Raw genomic sequence first — 22,376 nt, forward strand, 5'->3', positions numbered from 1 at the left:
CGCTCCCCTGAACAACTTGCTCTACAAGAACCTGATGACCCTTACAAGTTCCAGTTATTTTCTTACAATTTTACACAGAAATTAGCAATTATGCAGCTGCAATCAATAGCTGAGCAGCACAGCCATTAATGTAAGCCCCACACACACACAGAGGAGAGCGCTCCTGAGGCGGTCCGTGCCGCGCCAGGAGCTGCCATGGCGGCAGGGAGCGGCCCGGCCGGGCCGTGGCGCTGTCAGGCGGGGCAGGCTCACCTTCTCGCGGCTCTTGCGCTCCTCCCGCCGCCGCTCGAACTCCTCGAAGGAGATCTTCCCCTCCAGGTAATCGATCAGCTCCGGGCTGAAGCCCGACATCGCGCCGGCACGGCCGCGATGGAGCACCCGCGGCCCGCACAGGGGGAACCTTGTTCAGGGTAGGACGCCGGTCCGTCCCGTTATGGCGCCCGCCGCGCCCCGCCCCGGAGGTTCCGCCCCGCCATGGCTCGGGGGAAACATCGCCCTGAGGGAGCGGGCACCAGCGGGGTTCAGGCTGCCGGGAGGGGGTCCCGGGCCCGGGGATGAGCGGAGCCGTGGCGGTGGGCGCTGCGGCTCTGCCCGCTGCCTCCGAGCCCCCACCGGGGTAGGGCAAGAGGCGTGAGGGAAGCACCTCCGTTACCGACACCATGTTTTATTTCCCCCAAAGTTACTTTTACGTGAGAAATGTTTCTTAACTTCATACACGTACACAGTGGTGCAGGTGACTTATTGGGGTACGGTCAGAAACGGGTGTGAGGGGCTGGCTGTGAGGTACAAGCAGCCATTGGGCTCTGGGGCTGTGCCAGAGCCCATATTTCCCCACTGCCTCCTAGTCTCCCAACTAGAAGACTTGTGATAAAAGAGTATCCAAAAAATTGCTGCAGAACACTTTAGGATGTCTAGTTCTAATAAAATGAAAGATAACATTTATTTACCATTTTTGAACAAAGACAGTTAGCAATACTTAAAAGCACACTGTTGCACTCATTTATTTACATCTCAACACACACAGCTCTCTGGGCACATCGTAGCAGGCAAACATCACATACTTGTCAATGGAAAGCAAATGTGCTACTTGCAGCATGACATCAGATTCCATAGGTAAAAACTGTGATAGTGAGGAAAAACTTAAATTGTCAGGTAACAGTTAAAAAGTCAAAGCAGTAATATTTTGCTGGGAAGGTTACCACTTCGCATGAAGTTCAAAAGTTAATCCCTGAAAAAGAGAGGAGGAAAAAGAAAACAAAACAAAGGATGTGAGACAAATACAGAAATATTTATATGCAACCAGGGTATGATCAAAGCTAACACTGGCTGAAATACCCCAACTGAGTGCAGCAGACCTCTACTTCCAGAAAACAGTTCTGAACACTGAAAAGAATGACTGAATTATGCAGGACAAACTACTTCCACCAGTCGTTTTCTTACTGCTGCTGTAACTTACAGGAGAGCTACAGCATCCCTTTTAAAGTTCATTTTCATTTATTTATCATGCAAATACTCATTATGCAGTGCAATCTTTTTCCCTGACACAAAAGCTTGGCCAAATGAGAGCTTAGTATTAAAATCTGAGTGCAGTCTTCATTATGATTTGGGATAATAAGAATAGTGGAGCTGTGGTTTTGATTACAAAAAGACATGGTTAAGCAGGCAGAGAGCTTATATTCCTAAACTGAATATACTGATTACAAATTAATCTCTAAGATCTTGAGTAAATCACCGAAATGCTTAGATTCAAATAATATTTTACCTTGGTCAGCAGCATCTTTCAGCCTTTGAAATAATTTGGGAAAGAATTTTTCCTTTCTTCATAATCTGCAAATGCAGAAGCAATAGGATCCGAGTAGAACATGACAGGCCTTGGTCCTTCATCGTTCATGGTGATAGTGGCTGGGAACTTCCTGAGATCAAGACCCCTGCTTGAAAAATAAGCCTGCAGCGTTCTGAAAAACTGAACATATTGCATATGTGAAAATAGTGTGCCCAACAGAGATTAATTATTTCCACTGACACAAGGTAAATGTAGTATGTGTTCCTATGTGGGGTGAAATCCTCTATTTTGACCATAAACTAGTACAATATAGACAATATAATTCAGACATGTCCACTCCATTCATGGCTCATACACCTTAAAACCACCGTTTACTGATCATCTATGCTCCCCACTGAGGATTCAAATCTTGTAAACCAGGCACAGCAAAACCCTTGCTGAGAGCAAACACTACAGTTGCGTTGGACATTTCTCTAAGAGAAATGTTCTCTAAGAGTTAGCAACAGCAGGCAATTGATTTGAACTGGCCCCTTAGATCGCTTAAAAGTGGAAATTAATGCTTCTTAAAACAGCAAGGAAAATTTGTGGGAAACTGATGTTTGTCCTTCACAAATTGCTCATAATATCTTGTACATGTTCTCTTAATTCTCAGCTGTAATTAACTTTCAGATCTTCAGCTGCTATTCATAACCACGTGTCAGATGCAAACTTACCTTATCTTCTGGAAGTACAAATGTGCAATCAACAGAGTACACATTTGAGAGAAACATAATCACAGACTGGTTTGGGTGGGAAGGGACCTAAAAGATCATCTAGTTCCAGGCTCCCTGCTACTAGACCAGGTTGCTCAAAGCCCCATCCAACCTGGCCTTGAACACTGCCAGGGATAGGGCACCCACTCTCTGGGCAACCTGTGCCAGTGTCTCACCACCCTCACAGTAAAGAACTTCTTCCTAGTATCTAACCTAAATGTACCCTTGTAATTATGACAATGATCATTCTTCTTCTGTTTCATAAACCAGGTGGTTGCATAAACAAAATACATCTTTAAAATCTAAAGCCGCTGGATGGAAATACAAGGAAGATTTATGCCCTACTGCACACCGAGAATGTCTCTTCAGTTAAGGGGTACATCTTGACTGAAGAATGCTCATCCAGTTGGTGGTTATTGACTACACAAAGTGCACAGTGACTAGCACTACATTTAATGGGCCCCTCTTAGCTTTAAATTTAGAAAATAAGAAAATTCTCATGATGGAAAACAAGAAACCCACACAAAACTTAGGCTATCTTGCAGCATTTCCTTACCAGGTCTCTGTTTCTAGGGTTATCTAGAGGTTTCCATTTTTCTTCTGGTTGGAAAGGAGCACCCTTTACCAGTCCTCTCACAGCCAATACCGTATATAGACTCAGCAGCACCACTTTCCACATGTTGAAGAGATGAACAGACTATCTGTAAGAAGGACAATGAACCAGACTCCTTAAGTCATACAGAGCTGTCACTGGTAACAAAGAAAGCAACCAGAACAATCCAGTGGAGTGCTGAAAATAATTTAGCCATGGCAAGGAAAATCTACCTCCTGCAGGTTACATCCGTGTGCTATCAAAGTTTCTTTGTTTTCCTAGTACTAATGTACTAGGAAGAACGAATTATTCTAAGGAAGTGCTTCCCATACCAAAGCTATTACTTGACACTGGATTCTCTTTTGAGAGGGACCAGCATGACATTTAACAAAAATTACTTACATTCATAAATGTACACTGGTTATTACATACAGCCATTTACATTGGCTCATTAGTTCCAGCATCAGATCTTTGTGTGCTCCAAGAAAAATGCAGAAACATGGCTTGAGATCCAGATAACTCACTTTTAAAAATTGCATTAAATGAAAGTATACTACATACATTAATAAATGCAATAACACCACAGCCTGGTACAAGACACTAAAGACCCATTTCACAATTTGACTCAAGGAGGGGGGGTGGAGAGAAGGAAGAAATCATTCTCCCTCTCACATTCTTTAAAATAAAGCTTACCAGTGAATTTGGCTCTGGCTTGCCCCTTCTTGGTTAGTCTCCTTGTAATCTGTGAACAAACTGATCTCTGCACTTATATTTCTAGTGGACTGTAGGTGGGTGTCAGTGACGTTAGCAGGAGTTCAAAAATACAGTAATGATTCCATTTCCATCCATGACATAAAGACCCTTGAGAATTTCATCCTTAATACTCTTAAGACCTGTTGCTATCGAACAGTGCAGTTAAAACTCCTCTTCCCTAAGCCTTATTGCAGAAAATTGGTGGTAAGCATATAAGAAGTTTAAAAAAATTCCCAGCAGACATGGCAGAGCTGTATCAAAATACTACTTTTTAATTAAAGTAATTAGCCAGATCTCAAGAATGGTGACTAACAGGTAACTACAGCTGGTTGAATGGTTTTCAAGCAAGATGAGATATGAGATAGGGATCATTTTCTTGATGCTGGAGAGAGATAGAGAGCAAGTAAGGTCTGTTTCGAGATCCGAAATCATAACATTTTAATGGAAGTGTTGCTTTCCTACCTTGGTCTTAGCAGCAGTTAATATCCTCTTGTCAGACTAGAAGCTAAGACAAGGACTGCAGTGAGGACTATGTTAATTTACCTTTACCTTATTTCACAGTTTTCTTCAGCTCAGATTTTTTGCTTACAATTTCATTATACTCTTGTCTCCGCTATTTAGATGATACTTTAGTTAGTACCACATAAAACACATCCCTAAATAGACACATTAAAACTATTTGACCATTATCTCACTCCAGATTATAGATAGTTATTTCTGACTAGATGCTCTACATCTTTGTTTGGTTTAAATTTTGAAAGCAAAACAAAACCCTAACACCACCCTTCCAGGCAGGCAAAGTTGTGGACATCCAAACCTCATTAGCGACACAGTAAACAAAATCCTAGCAGTGTTGTTGTCATGACTGCAATAACATATAAAAATACAAATCAATTTATCCAGCTTGTATATTATTCTACAGACTTGGAATAATAAAAAAAAGATTATTCACACCCCCATCAGTTACTTCTCATAATAGACAAGTTCCTTAAGAATCAGAACAACAGCAGAAATAGAACTTGTAAAAAGGCAGGACTCAATGTAAGGAAACTCTCTTTGGTGATTTTCTAAGTAGATACTTTGTTCTAGTTTAATTTTGTGCATAAACATAATGAAGTAATCTGTAAATTTGAAACAAGTTTTATTACTGTAGTAATTAAGGCAGTTTGGTTGACTGATGAAGTAGGCAGATAGGCAAGAGATTCAGTTAGCATATGGGGGTTGGACTAAGATGGTCTTCAGAGGTCCCTTCTAACCCTAATGATCCTGTGATTGCATGAGCTGTCTTAAAAAAAGAAAAACCTACAAACTTGCATTGTTGCTTTCTGAGCTCAGTGCGGTTGAGAAACTGAGCTAAAAGTCTGTTTAGACTTAGTGCTCATTTTAATGCTTGTTTTTTTCATGGTGTTTTCCTTTGTTTTTTTTCCCCTGTTCATTTGGGGTTGGTTTGTTGTGGTTTGTTTTTTCGTCGTTGTTGTTAGTTGGTTTGTTTGCTTGTTTGGGTTTTTTGTTGGTTTTGTTTATTTAAGATAATTACATTATAGCTCTTCCCTTCAGTGAAAGTCAAATATAAGCAGAACACATATTACAATACTATTAGTACAGTTACACTGATTGAACAAAATTGCATCCTCCTTTGAGAACAGTAGCTACTTTAACAAACACTTTCCAAGCTAGACGTCAGTGTGATGCCTTTATAATGCAGCCAAATTTAAGCATTAGGTCTTGACAAATTAAGTATATAGACACACATAGTCAGTAAATGGAATCTTTTGCAAGTGGCTACACTAATTATCTAGCTCTAATGGGACAGTAATGTTCATGCATGTTTGAATGAAACTGCACTGAAGCTGAAGATGTATGTAACACCGTTTGGTCAGTTTCATGTAAGTTAATTCAAAAGGTAAAAAATTAAAACAAATTAGTTTAGCTGAGAACAAGTTTTATACACATGTTGCTCTATATAAACTATATTATTCACCAGATATTTTCCATTTTATTGCATTCCTGATGCATGATAGCAAGGCATGTATAACATGCTTGAGTGAAGATATTCAGACAGGCTTCATTAGGGATGATCTTTATTGTACTCTACTTGAGATGGAAAAAAAAGTGTTTTACATAAAGTACTGCTCTAACTGCCATGCTTTTTTATTCACTGTTTTTATTTGTTGCTTAGAATCCCAAGTATTACAAGTTAGAAAGAAAAGCACCAAACTGCTCCACATGAGTACCTGAGCAAAGACTAAAGGCAAACAAACATTCATCACGACACTCATTAGCATGTTTGTACAACAGAAGTACAGGTAACATTCACGACACTCCACAGAGTATGAGTGGTAAGTGGCATTTTTTGTGAATTACAACCATTTGTAGTATTGCAACCATGTCAGAACACCATACAAAAATATACAGAAGTGTTTCTTTAGCAGAGCATATGCTATACAACGTTCTCTTTAGTCATGCACACTTAGGTAAAAAAAAGACAAGTTAAAAAAATGTGAATTATACGCTGTTGACAGGGAAACCATCAAACAAAATACAAACATCCCAGAGTAGCTCCCACTCAAGTTGCCCTCAGCTTCAGCAAAAAAATTACCAGCATCTAAAAGCACAGTTTTTAAAGATGCTGAGATTTCCGCTTTCAGCAGTTTCAGCGTCAGCTGAAGATACCTGTTCTCCAAGGTTTTCTCAGCTTCTCATAAACAAGGACTTTGCCAAGGCTCATCACACATTGTATGATCTGTATCTGAGAATTCAGTTATAAACATTTCAGTAAGCACAATCATTTATTGTAGCATTATTCAAACATTTACAGAGAAGACCCTGTCAGCATCTCTAGAAACATGTAACTATTAAGAGTTCGTTCCACCTACACCACCAGATTTACGCTAGCCGTATAAAAACTGAAAGCAGGGAAAGAGTTAAAAATAAGTAAGACAGGTTGCTTATGAAGTGATTTCCCCAAAAATTACGTTTTTGGGAAATTTATGTAATTTAATAGTAATAAACACAATTTATGAAATTTGTGTTCTTCAAAGTTTTAAGTCCTCATAAAACCAACCAAACAGCAGCACCCTCTCTCTCATCCAACTAAACAGGTATTTTGGCCAACATTATTCCAATTATTATTATTATTATTTGTGCTTGGAAAAACAATTCAAAGCTAAGTAGGGAATCATGTTGCTAGGCCTAGGTTACACGGCTTTTCTAGACTATTCACCATATATAAAGGCCTTAAAGGTAACTCTTCCCTCTCAATGATTTTAATACTAGACTGTTCCTCTATTCCTGTAGCTAAAAAAATCAGCAGTGATTAGGATTACTGAAACAACATCATCACAAAAGAAGGAAGAAAAAGTTAGGTGACCAGAACAAGGGTTTTTAAAAGTTCTAAACTAACATACAGAAGGAAGTAGCAGGAAAGACAAAAATTGCATGTTATCTGCTGTGCCACAGCATCAGCAGCATCATGGCAGCCAGGTTAGTTCTCAATGAGAGAAGGTTAATAACTTTGCTTTGTATGGCTTCAAACAATTACTGTGATCAGCTGACATGCAGTCATTTTGCATGGATATCTAAATATGCCACAGTTCAATGATAAGCTTTGAGATGGCATCTTTATTCAAGAATCAGTGTTATACAGTACCAATACAGGGTGGGGTCAAAATTTTCTTTCCCCCCAAAAACATACCAAGAATCCTATGGAGACACATAAGGAAAGCCAGTGGTGGCTTTTCCCAAGTTCTTCATATTGAAAAGTATACATAAGAAATCCATCTACTGTACCAAAACAAAATCATAATATCTTGACTATTTCTGGTTTTCTGTAATGGATTGAGAAGAACAGAATGTATAAATGTTTTATTAATATTTTCCGTAAAAAGTGAAATTCGTTATTCAAAACTTCCAGAGCTTTAACACAACCAACCAAGCAACCCACCCCCATCTAGCTTATTTCTCACACTGGGGTAGATATTGATACTCAATGGCTTAAATACAATATATTGCTTGAACTACAATTGGGGGGGGGTCTTATATTGAAGAAACCAAAGAACAAACGTTTGAAAAATAATTTGACACACAGGCTTCGAAGTTGAGACAGATATCTGAGACTAGTTCTTCTTCCTTATTTTTCTTTTTGTCACAATTGAAAGACTTGAGAAACTAAGGGTAGCTAAAGCTTTCTAATTTGGGTTGGTGTGATTCCAAACCACAAATATACTGTACTTGTCCTAAGTCTTCATTTCCCTAAGTGTAAAAGGGGGTTAAAATAATTTTGTAAAAGTATTTTCCCCAAATCAAGTTTCAGTATGATCCACACAATTATTTTTGGTCAATTTCAAAAATCAAATATAAGGCTACAGAAGCCCACAGGCTACAGTTTGAGTGTATTCATTGACTGGTTTAAGGCACAGTGCTTTTTTCGCTCTAGAAAGCTACCAGTTTAAAGCCACAGCGAGGAATTTCATATTCCAGTTTTGGTCTGGCACTGTAAGTAGGTGTCACATCTACTATGTGTAGACTTCTGTAAAATATTTGAGTTGTCAGGTGCTGCAGTCTCAAATACTGTTTTCACACTCAAAGTGACATAAGTGGAAAATACTGAAGCCTGAATTCTGAACTGAGCCCAAAGTAGCGCATTTAAAGTTTTATGAAACTAAACATCAACACATTTGCATGTTTGATACTTTATATATACCCTGAAATGATTGAAGTTGGAGGGAAAAAAAGAGTCTTTGCTGGTATCTCAACAAACATGCAAAACTTCAATAGAACAACAGTCTACAGGACAGCTGCTGCCTATTTTCACTAAGTCAGTCATGGTCCCTACTGTTACTGTGACACTGTGTTTTTTACCATAGCAGAAGGATACTGCAAATCAAGGATAACTGCATACAGAAGGAGGAACTGGAATGATATGCCACCAAGTAACAAGTTTGTGTGTGCCATTCCTGACTTTTATAGACACCAAATTAGCTCTGATACCACATAGATTCTTGCAGAATCCAGACCACAACCTGCCAATAACTGTAGAGAGGCTTACAAGATGTGTTTAGGACAGCATGAGTAGCAAAATCCGTCTGCATTTATGAATGCAGAGTGAGACCCAGTGAAATTGAAGACAAAACATCACGGCTTTGAATCAGGTTTTCATGCTACAAGGCAATAAGCACGCATTTAAGGCAGTTACGTGCTTAGATACCTAAAAAATTGAGGTGCTGGGCAGATTTGCTTAAGTAAGAGCTATAGAATATTCTCCTTAGATGCTTAAAATTTATTTGTTAAAGCAGTAATGTTTATTAACAAGATGAAATATACAGATTTTATTTAAACTTTAAGATAAGTGAGCTGATTAAAAGCTTTGAATACATTCTTCCCTAAGTAAGAATAAGCATGAGAAAACGTAATATTTGCAAAAGGTTTTCAAATAAACTTTTAGAGATTTTAAGGATTCTATTATGAATACTAAAGTTCTGGCTTTAAAAAAAAAGGTAGAAAACCTACTTAAACATAAAAATTATTTGCTTTCAATTGTCATTCCTCCACACACATTTCCAGAGGTATACAAGAGCAACATCTAGCTTTGGTGACAAAAGTGTATCTCTCCTAAAGGAATGGTGATGAAAGTTTTAAAACCTTTTACAGTACAGTGCCAAGTGCTTATACAAGCTAGCTTGATTATCTCCCAGAGAAAAAAAGAGATGTAAAGAGTCAAAGCTGTAAATGAAGTGACTAACATTGATTATGAAGTGGAAAATAAGCATGAAGAATTTAGTCTGGTTTACAGCCATCAGTCTTCTAGTAGCTTAGTGACTTAAAACAGCAGCACAATTATCATAGATGCTGTAACCACTTACAAAAACATTTTCAGTAACTCAGAGTATTGAAGGTCTGTGAATGTCCGTGTTTTTTTCCTTGGTATAAATAAGACCAAAGTCTAAACACACCCACCACTGTATTGAAATAAGCTTAATGCAATGAAAGCTTCTCAAACATTTACATTTATTCACAGGCACATAATTGACTTTATTCTGTCCTGTCAGATGTATTAGATTTCAGAAAAAAAGTTAAGTAACAAGTTCTTAGCCTTGTTACTAACAAACACATGGAAAATTAGACTCCAAACCAAATACTGATGTATGCAACAATGCTTTTTGGTGTGTTTAAGTATCAATACATTTTATTATTTTTTAAACACCGACCTTAAAAGTAGCCCAATTAGGTTATAGTTGAAAAATTCACTCAGACACACAAGCTGTCTCTGTGTCTTCTATGACATATTACTACTGCCTTGTTTAGGGTTTTGTTGTGTTATTTATTTGTTTGTTTGTGTTAAAACTTTGCAAATTAATGTTTTGGAATGAATTGCTACATGCATCAGCTCACTCAAAACCAAAATCAGAGCAGAACTCTAAATATGAGAAATATTATTAACTCAGATTTCAGTTACTGCAATTTTTTTGGAAACAAACCAAACCCCCCAAAAAACAATCCCCTTTTAACATAATGCTGAAACATGACATACTGCAACTAACTTTTAAATCAAAACTGAAAATACCACCTTTAGACAACATTCATTCATTCAATTTCAAGGTACATTTGGTAATTCAATTAAGAGGTAATGGGTTTTCCTTACCAGAAAAATACAGACCTTTTATGAACTGTTAGCTATAATGATTGCAGCATGGTAAGACTATGAGGAACACATGTTTCATCATATCAGCCACAAAATATTACAGACTTCAAGAGCAATTCACGGTATGGAGATGTCACTAAAGCTTCTCATTGAATCTCCCTCTGCCTGTGCCAAAGAAAGATGCTGCTGTACATATACGCTGTACCTAAAATCAGTGACATTTGGTACTCTAGGTCCTTACCCGTGTTGTTTTTTATTCTGTTTCTGCTTGATAGCTTATAAAAAATTAGAAAGAGGTACAAAAGAAAAAATAGTAGCTTAATCTCAACCTAAATGCTTATGTGGCATAATCTCCATCTAAATGTGGTGAACATCCACATGGATGAAGAACAATGGCTCTGCCAAATTAATACTGTAACTTCCGAAGGAGAACAACAGAATTTGGGTCTGCATAATAATACAAATCTCCCCTTCCAGAGCAGAGGTCTAACCCATTACAAGTTAATTTGGGTCTCGATCTTCTCTCACCCAGTCTAGATAATCTAAAATTTAATGAAGAAACTGGAAATTTAATTTAGTTAAAGGTACTAAGAGACATTACAATACATTTGCCAAAGCTGGTTTATAGATGCAGCCTACTCATAATAAAGGATATTTCAGTATATTTACACTTCCTCATACACACAATTAGAAGTATTTATATTGTGTTAGCCTATGTTTCTGCAGAGATTATAATTATGAACAGTGGCAGAACTAGAGATTCACATAACAGAAGTCTCTTCTCCAAAAGTAACAACAATCATTGTATTTTACCTGAAAAACAATTTTAGACTATTACAAAATCTTGTCCTTTTCAGAATGGCAACTAGGATAATTCATCCTCTCTTAGAGTGGAAGGAATTGTTCTCTGGACTTGTTCTAAACCTATCCCCCTCCACTGATTATACAGAAAATCTAGTTGGGATTAGACACCTAATCTCTCAGAGAGAACTGCTTGCTCTCCTTATTCTCATTATTATTTTATTCTATCAACAACTCCAACAAATGGATTTGTGCATAAAGAGCCCATTAATATGACAAAACAAAATCAGAATATATACAGTAGTAAACCAAAACGATTATGAAGGCCAAATAAAATTATCATCCACAGAAATCAGAACCTTTCACAGCCAGCCTTTTACCAGCCCCAGCGCAGTGCTGCCACCATCTTTCATTCACAGCCATTTGAAAGTAGAATAACTACTCTATTCTTGTATGTCTGAACAGCAATTTTTAAGTTAAACCAACTGGTGGATTTAGCTACAAGTATATTTAGACACAGAAATTATCTTACATACACATACTGTAGCATACATTTGATTAGAAAGTATCAAGATATAATCTATTGAAATAACTTTTCCCATTTATAGACACTAGGTATAATCTAACCTTTTTTAAAAAAGGTTAAGACCACAATACCAGCACATAGATTACTGACAGCAGTGACAGTGGTTTGGTTAACTACCAAAGTCCTACTCAGTTAAAGCAGTTTGAATGACTTAGTGATAACCTGAACAGCTGACTTGGATATAAGCACACAAAACACATGCTTACTTCACATTTGTCCTTCATTTCAGAAAGTTGCTGTTTGAATTAAGTCTTTCCAGCCAGCTCAAATTAATTGACCCTAATAACACGCTTAGAACTAACTGAGGCACTTTAGGCAAGATTAATGAGATACCATAAAATTATGGGTCAGGCTGGCTGTACTACTATATCAAGAACATACTTGATTGGCTGTGGGTAGCAGATTTCCTCTTATTCATGTAAGCTGATTGAACTGGTCTAGTATTTCTGTATGAAGATAGCAGGTATCTTGGACAGAGCAGAGACAGCTAACACAGAAGCAAGTAGTAGGCTCATCTCTATGCAGAATCAATGCATCATTTTCACTTAATGGCTACTGAGATTTCTTCTGTTGGCAAAACACAAACCCAGGGGACAGAATTCCTTACACAAAGCTATTTTAGGCTTTATTATAAATGGCAGTCACTGTAGCATCTAGGCACTAAGATAGTACTTTATACAGAGCTAAAAATTATGGGTCAGTATTTCCCACTATTACTAAGAGTTTGTCCACATGAGGAAGTTAGCACTGTATGGCAGGGCATGAGTTGTTGTTAACTATTCCATATTAATTTCATGTATGGACATTTATTATGAGACAGCTGACTGAGAACAGGAAAAAAGCCCTGCCTTGTCTACTTGGAAACTGTGTTACAGCAACTGCACCATAAACACACACCATACCTCAATGTTTGCTAGCTTCTACACATGGACAAGGTCCAAGGAGTGATTTCAGAATTGACAAAATCCCAGAGAAAACTGACAATGTTTTAAAACAACATTACAGCAAATTATTTATGAATCTGCTGGTATTCTTCCTGAATAGAAAGCTACACAGAATATTGTTGTTTTCTCTCTCACAAAAAGTAAAATGTATAAGACTTTCAATAATCTCACAAATGTTCAACTCATACTGATTGAACAAATGATCTGATAGAAATAACAGTTCTAAATAAGCAGTACATTCTAGTTTGTCTAGTCACAACTGTGGCAGCTTTTAAATGAGCATAAAATGATTGAAAGTGTACTTGGCTGTGTAGTTTTTGTGATAGTCACAGTGTGCTTGAAATGTGTTGAGTTTTAACCAGCATAATTTAGACCTGCAAGAGATGCAAGTTCAGAACATATGCACTGTATGGCATAGTGAGTAAAAAAAAGTCTGTTTCAGCAAAGTAGTATAGTGAAATACCAAAGTGTCTACAAGGCAAACAGAGTACTGAGATGTTACACTGATACAATTCATGTGCTTAGACACAATAGTTAATTCACTTAATTTTCACAGTCAGGAGATAAAACACCATGAAAAGCTTTCTCAGCAACATGTACAGAACCATGAACTTTTCATAAAGATTCCCAGTTCTGTCCTCTTTCCCATAGAATGTAAACTACGGATGATATTGATCTAGGCATTCCTTTGTTGAAATTTGCCCCATCTCCAATGTTAAGTTTCTAGGCTGCACTATTCTTCCTATGCATAACAAATGTTACACAATACAACACAGCACATGTAGAAGAAGAGAAAAAGTCACAAAGTCTGGTACTTTGTATAAATGCATTCGTCCAAAGGCCAGCATTGCAACAGACAAGGGAAGTGGAACTTTGGCTGCAATCTTCAAGAGTTTACTGTAAGAATATAAAGAAAAATTGCCATTTTTGTAGCCATATATGCAGAAGGTATGCAAATATCATGTTTCACTTTCTTTTGAAAAGTAATTTCTAGGTTTCGAGGCTTTGTTCATTTAAAAAGGGAACAAATAGGTCTAACTGGCAATAACAACTGATACCTAAGCAATTATTCCAAAAGACTAATAAAATGTAATTTAAAAATATTCTCATATTCATTTAGAAATAAGACAAAGACTTAATGATCATTTGAATTAACAGGTACTGGTCAAGAGGATAGACTATATTGGGTATTATTCATTGTCTTCCATGAGGCACTGACTAATTGTGTATCTGAACAAGAAACACTCTTCCCATCAACAAAAACAAGCGCTCAGAACTTATCAACCCAGTAGAAAGCACATTTCCACAAGTGTGCCCATATAAAGGAGTTACAAGAACTTAAGTATAATGGTTTAGAATTCACTTTTCCTTGTAACTTTTTGACAATAATTGCTAAATGCAATCCTTTGGAAGGATTCAATGAATTATGAATGAAAAAGTCACAGTTAAAGAAGACTTTATGAGACCAATTGTTTAGATAGCAAATACTTCATTTAAGTCCATGTGGTAAATAGAGGTGATTTTCTCAGCTTAGGTAAACTACAGGTAATTTGCATGCATTTTACTTAGTCTTTAAGATTTAACCGTAGAAGTTGAGGAATCTGTATGTAGGCTGAACGGTTACATGTCTGTGCAGCATAAATTGCGTTTTACTACACAAATGAAGTAGTAAGAAAGAAGCAGGAAAACAAAAACTGGAGATTAGGCTACAGTACCTGGTTTTCACTTCAGAAGTACGTGAATTCATGAGAATTTCTAAAATGCATGTGATGATAATAGCTGTAGATCTACATGGATCAGGATCAAGTCTAACATTGTACCTGCAAAGAAACAGTTTAAAAAGCTTGTTATTTCTAAGCTAGGCTTCCAAATAAAAACCAACTTGAGAACAAGCATGTGCTGATAACAACACACACACATGAAATATATATGGGCATTCCAGCCTGATTTTAAATCCTTTCTGAAGCATTACTTTCTTCAAAGTATCACTGATTCACTCAACGCCTACTTATACCATAACATAAATCAGATTGCATAGAAAAAATCCAATTAACAGAACTCTTTGATACCATAAAGTAGCTAATAAAGAGTCAAATGTTAGCAATTTTTATTATCTTATTCTTTTCTTCTACCTTACTGGCAATTTAAGAAGTTACCTGAGATTTTTTAACCAATAAATTAAGGATGGCAAGTTGAGCAGCACGATCCATGTGAATAAATTGAGAATTGTAACATGCATCTTAAGACTGTTAACAGCTTCAACAATTGTGCTGTTGGAAAGAGACTGTGTTGCTTCTGAAATACTGTCCATTGAACTCCGGTTTTTGACTGTGTGTATACTGGAGTTCTTTGAAGCTTCTTTTGAGTCGCCTGAATCCTGAAAATAAAAGACAGAAGTCAAAAACATGAACGGGCTTGTAAGAACACATGCTGGGGGAGGAGGGTAAAGTTCTCAAAACAGTATCATACCAGCTCCATTTTAAGAAGAAAATTTGCAGTTTATCCCTCAAAAAGCAAAGTTCAATAGTTCAGTTTTAAAGCATCTAGATTTAAACAGAAATTTCTCATACACTAATACTTTCTATGTCTTTGGAAGAAAAGAATGGGGAGTGGAGATGCCCTGACACCAATGCAGTGATAAGAAATGGAGTTCCTGGATGGAGGAAGAACAGAATAAAAGAAGTAATAAAGCACACGGGTGAAAAATCACAGATGATTATTCATGGAAAAAGATAGAGAAGTAATGCAACTGCAACTAGAAGTAAAACACTAGTTGTAGGAATAAACAACAAAGATAAACTAATGAGTTGGCAGATGCTGTCTTCCAACGGAAAAAAAAACCAACCCCAAACCACACAAATAAAGCAAAACAAAAAGTTATACAGAGATGAAAGAAGGGAAGGAGAGGATTTAAAACTAAACACACAAAAACCACTCAAAGAAACCATGGAAAACTGTCAACAACTTTTTCTGGCAGACTGCTTTTTTAAACTATGTTCTATGTTTGCAAAGAAGAAAGGTAGGTATTAGATGCTTGTATCCACACCTGCTTACATCTTAGATCTTATACCTTAAAGTAACTGAAAAAAGAAACGAAGTTCACTATGCATGAAACCCAATGCTTCTTCACTCCTATTTAAACAGCTCCAAAATATATTGCAGTCTCAACCCATAGCCATCTGATAAATCATATTCATCATCTCCCAGTTAAAAAACCCCCTGAACTCCACAAGCTACCTATCTGGAAAAAAACATTTACCTTTAGTATAGATGTTACTTAGAAATCATTTTTTTAGATAAGGCATGCATAATCAAAAACCAAAATTTATACAAAAACTCTTGTTGTTCTGTCTGTATTCAGAGACTAAGTTTCCTTAAAGGTACTTCAGACAAGTTTGCATTGCAGTGATCTTGAAGAGTGCCATAGTCACATGCAATGGAACAGGCTACTCATGCCCGGCTTTTCTTTCACATTATACACACAGTAAGTAAACTACAGCCATCCAGTCATCACAGCACAACTTAATACTACCAAGGTAAGATGATAACAAGTCATAATACATAGGTTTGCCAGACAATTTTTGGTCACAGTTCTGAAGAGGAAACAGACCTACCCCATTGAGTGTGTTTTGTTCTGCTTTTACATTCACATGCAGTTTTATAACCTGAAAGACAAAAACAGTTCAGCTTTTTTAATAATGTTTCTTCACACAAAAGCTGTAGTATAGAAGAAAAAAAAAAAGGGGGTTAGTTTTGGTCTCTTTTTATAGTTAGATGATTCTGCAATGCAAGAATTCCCTCTGCCTTTTTTATCAGCAGCATCCAAAGTGCTCTATTAAGGAAGGGTTTCCAAGCACAGAGAGAAAACTTACGCTGCTCTGCTTTCTTCCCTTCCACTGCACTCAACAGAGAATACAGAGTGGAAAAATTGACATACTCCTTACCTCCTCCTGCTAATTCAGTTCTCCCTCACTTCCTGCAGAAACCCATAAGCAGGCCACATAGGAACCATGTCAGATTTATTGCAGAAGGGGAAGTAGTGTCAGCATGGGGACATCCTTCACAGGGTAACCTTATGTCACAGAGAGCTCAATTAGAGACAGTACTGTTCCTCAGGCTCTGGTTTCAGCTGCTACCTACCTGCTTCAGACCACCTGTAAGCTGCTTTGCTTTGTGCCCCTACTTCCAGATGCATGCTCTAATGCTTCCCTAGTAGCTTAGTAGCTGATTTAACCATATATATATATATATATACACATATACACATATATATATAACCATAGAGTGAATCAGGTAAGCTAGAGGCTCTGATGCAAGGAAGACCATGGAAACTGAATGGCAGGGATATTTGGATCTTTGTGGCACTACACAGATCATATTAGACATAAAATAAGACTATCCTAGTTCTACAATATATATACCCTCCTTCCTTTTACTCCATAAAGATTTAGGGAAAGCCTTTACAGAAAAAGTATTCTACAGAACATACCAAGTCCACCCTTTGCTAAAGTTTCTCTTCAAGAGAGTTAAGTAGTCTTTGATGTTATAACATTACCTATCCATAAGTTAAAAACTGCAGTGATGTGTGGACATATGGGACTGTGCATTTGGTTAGAAAAAGTGTTACCAAGAGAAGAAAAATAATTCTAAAATTACAAGATTGTGAGAGTTTAATAAAAAAGACCCATTTCAAGTCTGCAAATAACAACATTTCTTTTAAGCACAAAACATGGTAACCTAATTTTGCTTTTAACACAGGGTTAATTCAAAGCATACGAAATTTTGAATTCAGTTTTCAATTCACAATGTTTAGCCTTTCAGTACCTTAAACAAGTATTGAAGATAAACAATGACTACAGCAAGTGCACCACAAGTGGTCCAGCTAACCAAAGCAAGGGATAACGCCCCGCAGAGCCTTCTGGGTGTAATCAACTTATCTTTTTGAAGCACAGGAGGTCTAAGAAAAGAAACAAAAGCTGCTGTTATACTTTTGTAACCACATCAGACCTACAATGATCAAAAAAATTCTGTTTAATGAATGACTGAAAAGAATCAATTTTTCCTGACTATTGATAAAACACTGGAAAAATGAAGTTAGACAAATTTTAACACACATACCAACAGCTACATAAGCTACTTTGCAAGGAAAACTTTCATATCAAATGAACAGTTATCTTGAAAAAAGCATTCTGGAATGTAGGTCTGCAATGTGTTATTTTTACTTCATTTGGGGAACATAAAGGAATTACGATTGAACATAAACCATGAGGTAATGCTAACTGTAGACCTGCATCAGTCACCAAGTTCTTCTATTCAGTTCAAGAGAACAAGTACTTTATTACTGCACAGCTGCATCATGAAAGTGACTCCTGTACACACGTTAATGCACTGCAGCATTCAATGATCATACAACAGTACGTAACAGTAAGTCTCCAAGAGATTAATTCTGCAACAAACATCCTTCCCAGACAGGAATTTCTGCTTGCTCATAGTCTGAGACACAGAAAAGCTTATTTTAAGTTTGTGGAGTCCAGCTGATATGACTAACAGACAGATATGAATCTGAAATGACCAAGATGAGCTGAGAAGGTGTGACAATGAGGGGAATGCAGTGGGGAGGAAGTGCAATAGAACTATGAAAAAGTCTGTACTTCTTGGACATTCATGGGATATCCAGTATTAAAATAGGCATTGAGAACAGAAAAAGCATTGGAAAAGACAATTTTAAAAGCCTTTGCAAAAAATATTAAACAACCAATAACAAAAAAAGACACCAAACAGAAACAAACACCCTCCACAAAAAAGGCTAGCTAAGAAGAACAAAAAGTTCCACAGACACCTAGTGACAAATTCTTTGCTGCTGGCCATATCAGGTCATTTCAGAACACTGCGCAAAAGTCAAGTGAATACTATCTACTCTGGAAAGATTTGTAGAACATGAATGTTTTGGGTTTTTTTGCCCCCCAAAAAATTCGAGAGGAGATGAAAAAGTGTGTAATGCATTAGAACTGTGTAAGGCACTAGAATTTCAAAATGAACCAGGTGACTTACTTTGGGTACACAAAATCCTACTTTCCTGCCTCTGCCTAAGACATTTTTGGGGTTTGCAGGAAATAAAAACTTTAATGAAAATAGTATGAATTGAGCTAAAACCCTTAAAAATTAAGGAAGAGTTGTTTCAAAACTTAGAAGTTCATCACTTTGTCACTTTAATACTGAAGCATCCACTGTAATTTAGAAACAAGATGGCTGAGAAGAAATAGCTGACACCACATCTATTATTTGGTAGAAATATAAGTTTTTGTTTTACAAACCTCTGTGTTTTTTAATGCAGTTTATCCAATATAAGTAATAAGGAGTGGATTGCAATGCTTACAGTCCCTTTCTAACTATATACACTTATTTTTTGAGCTACTGAAAAGAACAGGTCAGTTGCTTCTTCCCTAACAATCTTTGCTCAAAAACAACCTGAAAACCTTTCTAACAGCTGGTGAAGGAAATGAGAAAGCCATTGATATTCCCTTTTGGAAATGTGGAATAAGGAATATGAGGTAATAGTCATACTTCATTAGTACTTAACAACAACAAACCCAGATGTCTAAAATAAGGTAGGAACTATATATTGAAGGATTCAATATGCCCAAGTATTCACACTGAAGCAAAGAGAAAAAATTGACAGGGTCACAATGAGCTAAAAGAGCATAATTATACAGTGTAATGATGTTTTACCTCATCAGAGTTAACCATAGTGAAGAGAAGAGTCTCAGAGATGTAGAGAAAAATACTCCACTCCAGTAGGCAATGCCTGTCCCAAAAAGAAATAGAATCAGGGACACAAGGGGGAACCATGCATCCCGACTACTCAGTACAGCAGCATCCACCTCTGGTAGTGACAGTGATTCCCATATCTCTCTAAACCAGTTAAACCTGCCAAAAACATGAAAGCAGTATTACTTATCATTTCCATTGCCATTACAGTAAGATATCTATCAACAATTCCTCCTACAACAGCAAATAAAATCACAGCAAGGTGTTCACAATTACTACAGATAAAATAATATTCCTCCCCACCAATATTCTTAGTGAAATTTCTGTTTTGGAAACTGCTTTAAATAAATAAGTTATGCAAACTCACCCCTGCAGAAACACAACAATGCTTATAAGAGGTTCTACTTTGTAGGGTTTAGCTGTCCTAACTAGTTCAAGGGAAAAGTCTGAACACTGGCCTAGAATCAAGAACAGAAAGCATCTATAGTTATTATTTTGCCATGAACTTTAACAAAGAAGGTACATAACAAAAAGTAAATTCAGACAAAGGTTTGAAAGTTTACTTTAAATCAAGATAACTGTCTAACAGCAGTACTGCAAGTCATCATCCTTCATCATCAAGGCCTTTATTCACTGGATTGCCCATTTTAGGTAATGTCACCAGAGCTTCTAGAGAGATTATAGTGTTTGTTACAAACACCACCTGAATTTAAATAGAAATGTATTTTGTCTGAAGACATGTCTAAAAGTTAGTCTGCAACTCTCATCTTCATGCAAGAAATAGTGTGTTTTGTGCAGACTAACAATATGTTTTAAAATTTTACATGTATTTTTAAGTAGACTTCCATTAATTCCAAAATACTGTGCAACAGCAATCATTCACAAAGAAGGGACAGCAGAGTAAAACGATAAGGAAATATGCTGCTACACTACAACCTAGGAGGGCTGCCAACAAAAACTGGAACTGAAGAACACATAGATCCAAGTACCTGCACAAGTTCAATGATGCTTAATCATAGAATCATTTAATCATAGAATAGTTAGGGTTGGAAAGGACCTTAAGATCATCTAGTTCCAACCCCCCTGCCATGGGCAGGGACACCACGCACTAAACCCTGTCGCCCAAGACTCTGTCCAACCTGGCCTTGAACACTGCCAGGGATGGAGCACTCAATGCACACCAGTCAGCTAGCCTTTCAACAGTAAATTGGGCAATTTCTCTAAAAACATTTGATTGATAGAAGAAAAAGATTCCAGAAAGCTACCTGTTGATACCAATTTGCTCAATTGTCCTCCATAAGTAAGAAGAATATTAGAAACAATATAGACCGGAAGAGCACCAGCATGGAACCTGATCATCTGAAAGACAAGGATATAATGATAACTTTCAATTTCTATATATAAAAAGAGATAAAAAAACCCCACATACAGAAATACTATCTTGAAGCCAGCATGATAATGTGATTAGAAATTCTTTCTTAAAAGATTCAACCAGCTTCTCATTTAGATACGTAAGGATTTGACAACCACAATTGGCAATTACTTTTACATATAGAAAATACTCAGCTCTCTTACAAATGGCTGATCAAATGTGTTTTGATGAATAAACAAATTATAAATTAATGGGGTTTCTTTTCTAGTCAAAACAAATATTAAATAACACAGTAGCATGTTAATGGTGTTTCAATAAGAAGAAATAAAAAAAGTAAAAGGCCACTTTCCAAGCAAAACCTGCATATAGTTGTACATGCTTTTAGGCAAAGAATGGTTGGAAGCAATTTCATGTATGTTTTAACTGGTTTTCACTGTCCCAAGTCTTAATTTATGTACAAATACCACAAATTTTTCTAAAACAGCAACCAAATGAAAAGCCCTTGATATAAATGCATACATTCAAACAGAGAAACTTGCCAATAATATTCCAGCGCTACACTTAGGTGCTTGCAGATTAATTACATTTTAGAATCACGAAACTGCAGGTGACTAGTCTATTTTTACCGATACCAATGTTGAAATGTATTCTTCATTGATAACCAAAGAAAATTTGTGGAAAAGGAGCATATGGATTTACTTAAGACTCTTTTTCCCCCCTCTAATGTTTAGTGGATGCCATATATACTTTAAAGTTTTAACACTACTGACCCATCAGGCAACAAAGTGAAAGTGACCTACAGTGTCATCCCTCTGCAGCTATTCTGCTAACCACAGAGTCAAGTGCTCAGCGTTTCCATTAGCTCTTTAGAGCTTGAGTGCTTTTCTGCTCCTCTGAAAACTGAGCCCTGACATTTATCCGGATGGGATGCCTTGCCAAGTGACAAGGTTTTAAACGATCATTGAATAATGTTCCTCTTAGCGTCAGGAAGGAATCTGAAGTGCCATAGGAGGGAAGGGAGGAAGGGAAAATTTCTATAGATGCTACTGACAAAAACCAATCTAGTAGTAGAAGGTTTTCTTACTTGCCCAAGAACCTGTAAAAGTGAGGTCTTCAGAATTACCTTGATAAAAAGACGACATATTTTATTAGTTTATACAATGGTAAGCATAAGTAAAAAATACTTTCATTTTTGAAAAGCTGACTTAAGTATTAGAATATAACAGCATAATACTTAATACATATACGTAAATTTAGAAGTACAGCAATCCCATAACTAAAATGTACAACAACTTACCACTTATTTTTAAAACAGAGATGTTTCAATTTTTTCTTAGAAATGAGTCTAACTTTCAATACTGCTCCAGCTCTTGCATAATACTTGG

At 36.8% G+C, this 22,376-nt stretch overlaps 3 protein-coding genes across 10 annotated transcripts in view; all 3 read right to left on the reverse strand.

Annotated features, from left to right (window-relative positions):
* Window positions 1-425, reverse strand: part of GTF3C3 (general transcription factor IIIC subunit 3) — a 113,561-nt gene extending 113,136 nt beyond the window's left edge. For 4 of the 6 annotated variants that reach the window (XM_030486098.1, XM_030486097.1, XM_030486100.1 and 1 more), the window contains exon 1: window positions 253-425. In XM_030486098.1, coding sequence (XP_030341958.1) covers window positions 253-351 — 99 coding nt within the window. In that variant the 5' untranslated portion in view covers window positions 352-425. The remainder of the gene's footprint in view (window positions 1-252) is intronic. The other 2 variants (XM_030486101.2, XM_030486099.2) reach the window with 1 other exon arrangement.
* Window positions 426-915: 490 nt separating this feature from the next.
* Window positions 916-6,147, reverse strand: C5H2orf66 (chromosome 5 C2orf66 homolog). Its single transcript, XM_030486293.1, is given in 5 exon segments — window positions 916-1,963; window positions 3,092-3,214; window positions 3,217-3,236; window positions 3,821-3,869; window positions 6,115-6,147. Coding segments are annotated over 5 exon segments (408 nt in total). The 3' UTR covers window positions 916-1,780.
* The window catches only part of PGAP1 (post-GPI attachment to proteins inositol deacylase 1), a 39,641-nt gene continuing 23,209 nt past the window's right edge, over window positions 5,945-22,376 (reverse strand). For all 3 annotated transcript variants that reach the window (XM_030486243.1, XM_030486246.1, XM_030486244.1), the window contains 9 exons: window positions 22,076-22,114; window positions 20,885-20,978; window positions 19,987-20,077; window positions 19,581-19,778; window positions 17,676-17,808; window positions 16,466-16,516; window positions 15,008-15,228; window positions 14,567-14,671; window positions 5,945-13,748 (listed from right to left, as the gene is read on the reverse strand). In XM_030486243.1, the coding sequence (XP_030342103.1) occupies window positions 13,610-13,748; window positions 14,567-14,671; window positions 15,008-15,228; window positions 16,466-16,516; window positions 17,676-17,808; window positions 19,581-19,778; window positions 19,987-20,077; window positions 20,885-20,978; window positions 22,076-22,114 (1,071 nt within the window). In that variant the 3' untranslated portion in view covers window positions 5,945-13,609. The remainder of the gene's footprint in view (window positions 13,749-14,566; window positions 14,672-15,007; window positions 15,229-16,465; window positions 16,517-17,675; window positions 17,809-19,580; window positions 19,779-19,986; window positions 20,078-20,884; window positions 20,979-22,075; window positions 22,115-22,376) is intronic.

This window comes from Strigops habroptila, chromosome 5, assembly GCF_004027225.2.
Source record: "Strigops habroptila isolate Jane chromosome 5, bStrHab1.2.pri, whole genome shotgun sequence".
In the NCBI taxonomy this organism is placed as follows: domain Eukaryota; kingdom Metazoa; phylum Chordata; class Aves; order Psittaciformes; family Psittacidae; genus Strigops; species Strigops habroptila.